This window comes from Theobroma cacao, chromosome 5 (genome assembly GCF_000208745.1).
Source record: "Theobroma cacao cultivar B97-61/B2 chromosome 5, Criollo_cocoa_genome_V2, whole genome shotgun sequence".
NCBI classification, from domain to species: Eukaryota; Viridiplantae; Streptophyta; class Magnoliopsida; order Malvales; family Malvaceae; genus Theobroma; species Theobroma cacao.
Window position 1 is genome coordinate 28,046,258 of NC_030854.1, and position 4,996 is coordinate 28,051,253.

Genomic DNA, 4,996 nt, shown 5'->3' on the forward strand with positions numbered 1-4,996 from the left:
TAAAAACAATTGGTGCTAAATCATTGGATTGGCTTGAACTGGAAATGTAGTCATGAACTTTGGGCCTCATTATCCTATGTTTACCCCATTGATACTTGATGGTAAGTTCGACAAGTAGGTCCTGATGAGACTGATTTCTTCTGTAACGTTCCTTTTGCTATTGTTTAATGAGTCAAAATCAGCTACGATATTTTCTTAGTTTTTTGGTTAATTAATAAACATGATGTTGAGTCTGCACGTTTGAAACTTTGTTGCTTATTTTTAATTGTTTTTGTTATCATGTAAGCTTATTTATGAGGTCAATTTTAGTCATTTGCTAAGTGTGAGAAATAAGAGTTCTCTTCCTACAAAAAGTCTCCAGCTTTTGCTTCTTTGTTTTCCAATGGTTTTTGGTATCAGAGTCATATTCTTTCTGAACTGGGCAAGAGCAAAAAGAGAAAAAAAAAGGTGAAAGAGTGAAACAGGTAAGGTAGTGTGAGTAATGGCTATGAATAGTACTGTAACTATATCTCAGCCATTGATTCCAATTTTCAATGGAGAGAAATATGAGTGCTGGCGTATCAAAATGAAAACTCTGTTCAAGTCTCAAGAGATATGGGACTTAGTAGAGCATGGGTACAATTCAGATGAGTATAAACAACAGTTAAGAGAGTGCAGAAAGAAGGACTCCGAAGCCTTACTTTTCATTCAACAAGCGGTACACGATTCATACTCCTCAAGAATTGCAACGTCCATTACCTCAAAGCAAGCCTAGGATTCTCTAAAAAAGGAGTTTAGGGGCTCATTAAAGGAAATCACTATGAAATTGCAATCTTTTCATTGTGATTTTGAAACCTTGCACATGAAAAGTAATGAGTCTGTGTAAGATTATTTATCTAGAGTTTCTGTAATTGTAACTAAAATGAAATTGTACAGAGAAGATCTCAGTGATAAAATTATTATGGCAAAGGTGTTAAGGAGTCTAACTCCTAAGTTTGATCATGTCGTAGTTGCAATTGAAGAATCACATGATTTGTCTGATTATTTCTTTGATGAACTAATGAGTTCCCTGCAAGCTCATGAAGAAAGGCTGAACAAAGCACAAGACAAGGGTGAAGAAAAGGCATTTCAAGTGAAGAAAGAAGCAGATAAGTTTGAAAATTCAGGTGGGAGAGGACGAGGAAGAAGTGGATTTCATGGTCGAGGTCATGGAGAAAGAAAAGGTCGAGAACGCTCTACTGACCAAAGGCAGATCAAGAGCAATATCCAATGCTATTATCGCAAAAAAATTAGCCACAAGCGAATTGATTGTTGGCTTAAGCAGAAAGATGACTATAAGCATGATGAGCAGAAGCATGTTCATTTCATAAAGAAGACCGAAGTGGAGAGTAAGTTGTTCATGACTCATTCTTCTTCTAATTATTCTTTTGGTGATGTTTGGTTTATAGATAGTGGATGCTCCAACCATATGACTGGAACGAAGTCCTTGTTTAAGATGCTTGATAAGTCACACAAAACAGAAGTTCCACTTGGGGATAATAATCAAATTCAAGTTGAAGGGAAGGTACAATTGCAATTAAAACAACTCGGGGTAATGTAACACTCATCCATGATGTGCAATTTGTTCTTGGTTTAGCTCATTATCTGTTGAGTGTTGGGCAATTAATGACAAGTGGATATTCAATTTTGTTTGATGATAAGTTCTATGTGATTCATGATAAAAAATCTAGGTTGGTTATTGCTACTGTTAATAAGGCACAAAATAATATGTTTTCTCTTGAAGTGTCAAAAGTTGAGAATTATGCTTTAGTTTCCCATGGAAGTAATGAAGATTATGGCATCTTCGTTATGGACACTTGAATGCTAATGGGTTAAAGTTGTTAGCTAAAAAGAACATGGTTTATGGTTTGCTTGTGGTTGATTCTCATGACTTTTATGAAGATTGTGTGTTAGGAAAATAAAGCAGAAACTCATTTCCAGTAGGAAAGTCATGGAGAGCTTCAAATTGTCTTGAACTTGTACATGTTGATTTATGTGGACCTATGGATACTGAATCATTTGGTGGGAGTAAATATTTTTTGCTATTTATTGATGATTATAGTCAAAAAATTTGGGTGTTTTTCTTGAAATTTAAATTTGAGACATTTGACAATTTCAAGAAATTCAAAACAGAAGTGGAAAACAAAAGCGGGTGCAATATAAATGTTCTTAGCACAGACAGAGGTGGTGAATTTGTTTCTAATGAATTTAATAATTTTTGTGAAGAACAGGGCATTCGAAGGGAGCTTAGTGCACCATACACACCTAAGCAAAACGGTGCAGCTAAAAGGAAGAATCGTACCATTGTTGAGATGGCTACAAGTTTGCTTGTAGCCAAGGGTCTTCCAAATCAGTTTCGGGCAGAAGCTGTTGCTACAACAGCATATCTTTTGAATGTCTTTCCCACAAGGGCTGTTCTAAACTGTACACCATATGAAGCTTGGAGAGGGATGAGACCTTGGGTAAGCTACTTAAGAGTTTTTGGATGTATCGCTTATGCTTTAGTGAAATCTCAAACTCAACATAAGCTTGATGAAAAGTCAGAAAAATGTATCTTTCTTGGCTATAGCTCTCAATCTAAGGCATATAGACGTTATAATTCTAAAAATGGCAAGATAATAATTAGCAGGGATGTGATATTCAATGAAGATGCAAGTTGGGATTGGAGCTCTGATGGTAATGTAGCAAAGAAACAGCCTCCAATACACATTGAAGCTCTAGAAATTGGTGATCCAGTACCTGCAAGATCTGATGCTACAGCAAATAGCAATAGTCCATCTTTATCACCAAATAGCAACAATCTTACTTGACAAGACAGCAATATCTCTTTGACCCCATCAAGCTCCCAATCATCCTCTGAAACTCCTCCAATACGCTTTCAATCCTTGAGAAATATTTATAATATTTGTACTTTTGTATTATATGTTTCAGATCCTACAAGTTATGAAGAGGCAGCTAAACAACAAGAATGCGAAATTGCCATGAAGGAAGAAATTCAGGCCATTAAAAAAAAATAAAACTTGGGAGCTGATAGATTTGCTTGAAGGAAAAAATGCAATTGGGCTTAAATGGGTGTATCGAACAAAGTATTGTGCTGATGGTAGTATACAAAAGTATAAAGCTCGACTCGTTACAAAAGGGTATGCACAGCAACAAGGTATTGATTTTGAAGAAACTTTTTCTGCTATTGCTAGATTTGAAACTGTGAGAGTTTTACTTGCCTTGACTGCTCAATTAAATTAGCCTGTTTATCAACTTGATGTAAAGTCTGCTTTTTTGAATAGAGATTTAGAAGAAGAAGTTTATGTGGTTCAACCATAGGGTTTTTCTATTGGTGGTAGTGAAAATAAAGTCTACAAGTTGAGGAAAGCTGTTTATGGGCTAAAACAAGCTCCACTTGCTTGGTACAGTAAAATAGATGCTTTCTTTCATGAGAAGGAGTTTACTAGAAGTGAGAATGAACCCATTCTATACCTCAAGAAGCAAGGTAATGCTGATTTATTGGTTGTGTGCCTTTATGTTGATGATATTATTTATGTAGTCTTTTGAGTCTTTACTTGCTGAATTTAAGTCATGCATGATGAAAAGTTTTGAGATGACAGATTTGGGTATGTTGCAATATTTACTTGGACTTGAAGTGAAACAGGGAAGTGATGGAATCTTTGTCTCCCAAAGGAAGTATGCAGCTGATCTTGTAAAGAGATTCAAAATAGAGAATTGCAAAGTGTCAGCTACTCCAATGAATGTGAATGAAAAACTACAACTTGAAGGTAAAACAAAGATAGCAAACCTGAAATTCTTTAGGAGTCTTGTAGGTGGGCTGAATTTTCTCACTAACACTTGTCCAGATATTGCTTTTTCAGCCAGCCTAGTATCCAGGTTTATGCATAGTCCTAGTAAACAACATCTTGGTGCAGCAATAAGAATCTTACGTTGTGTTGCAGGAACTATGGATTTTGGGATTTGGTACTCCAAAGTCTCAAATTTCAAGTTGATTAGCTTTACAGATAGTGATTGGGCAGGATGCATCAATGATCAGAATAGCACATCTGGTAGTATTTTCACCTTCAGATCTAGAGCTGTCACATGGAGTTCCAAGATGTAAGAAACAGTGGCCTTGTCATCCTCTGAAGCAGAGTACATTGTAGCAACTTCAGCAGCCCGTTAAGCAATTTGGCTAAGAAGATTGTTGACTGATCTTAATCAAAAGCAAGAGGGTCCAACGCCAATCTTTTGTGACAACAAGTCTGTTGTTGCAATGATGAAAAATTCAGCTTTCCATGGAAGAACTAAGCACATTGAACTTCGTTATCACTTCAATCGAAGCAAGATTGCAAGCAAAAGAGATTGAGCTAAAGTCTTGTGGCACTGATGAACAAGTTGCAGATGTTTAAGTCACTTTCACAGCAAGTACAATTCTTTTATAGTGCAATTAGGAGTAACTGATTTTGAATCAAGGGGGAGTGTTGTTTAATGAGTCAAAATCAATTAAGATATTTTCCTAGTTTTTTATTAGTTAATAAGTATGATGTTGAGTCTGCACGTTTGAAACTTTGTTACTTATTTTTAACTGTTTTTGTTATCATGTAAGCCTATTTATGAGGCCAATTTCAGTCATTTGCTATGTCTGAGAAATAAGAGTTCTCTTCCTACAAAAAGTCTCCAGCCTTTGCTTCTCTGTTTTTCAACAGTTGCCATTTTGCTCCTTAATACCCTGGCTGAATTAATGGAAGAAGCAGTTGCATTAATGCGTCCTTCTAACATGTTAGAATGAAGGCTCTGCTCTTGGTGAGATTATCAATAGTATACCATCATAAATTCACCATTAAACGACCATACTGACAGCAATTAAGAAATAATAATTTTTTAACGAGCCAAAGAAAGAAGAAAAAGAGAAAGGTAACCCCACATTGCCAATACATTTTCTAACGTAAGAATTTGGTAAATGACATACAAATGTAAGCATGCAACTGATTTT

The 4,996-nt window shown here is 35.7% G+C and overlaps 1 protein-coding gene across 10 annotated transcripts; it reads left to right on the forward strand.

Moving 5' to 3' along the window:
- Positions 305-4,670, forward strand: LOC18599039. 10 transcript variants are annotated; one of them, XR_001927829.1, is made up of 6 exons: positions 305-1,570; positions 2,250-2,480; positions 2,950-3,175; positions 3,303-3,505; positions 3,621-3,788; positions 3,963-4,670. XR_001927829.1 is itself a non-coding variant. In XM_018121123.1 (2 exons), the coding sequence occupies exons 1-2, from the start codon at positions 902-904 to the stop codon at positions 2,826-2,828; spliced, it is 1,248 nt and encodes a 415-aa protein (XP_017976612.1). In that variant the 5' UTR covers positions 305-901; the 3' UTR covers positions 2,829-2,943. The 10 variants fall into 10 exon arrangements, 2 of the variants coding, with proteins under 2 accessions (XP_017976612.1, XP_017976613.1); XR_001927833.1 differs by having other exon boundaries at positions 3,657-3,788; XR_001927831.1 differs by having other exon boundaries at positions 3,665-3,788.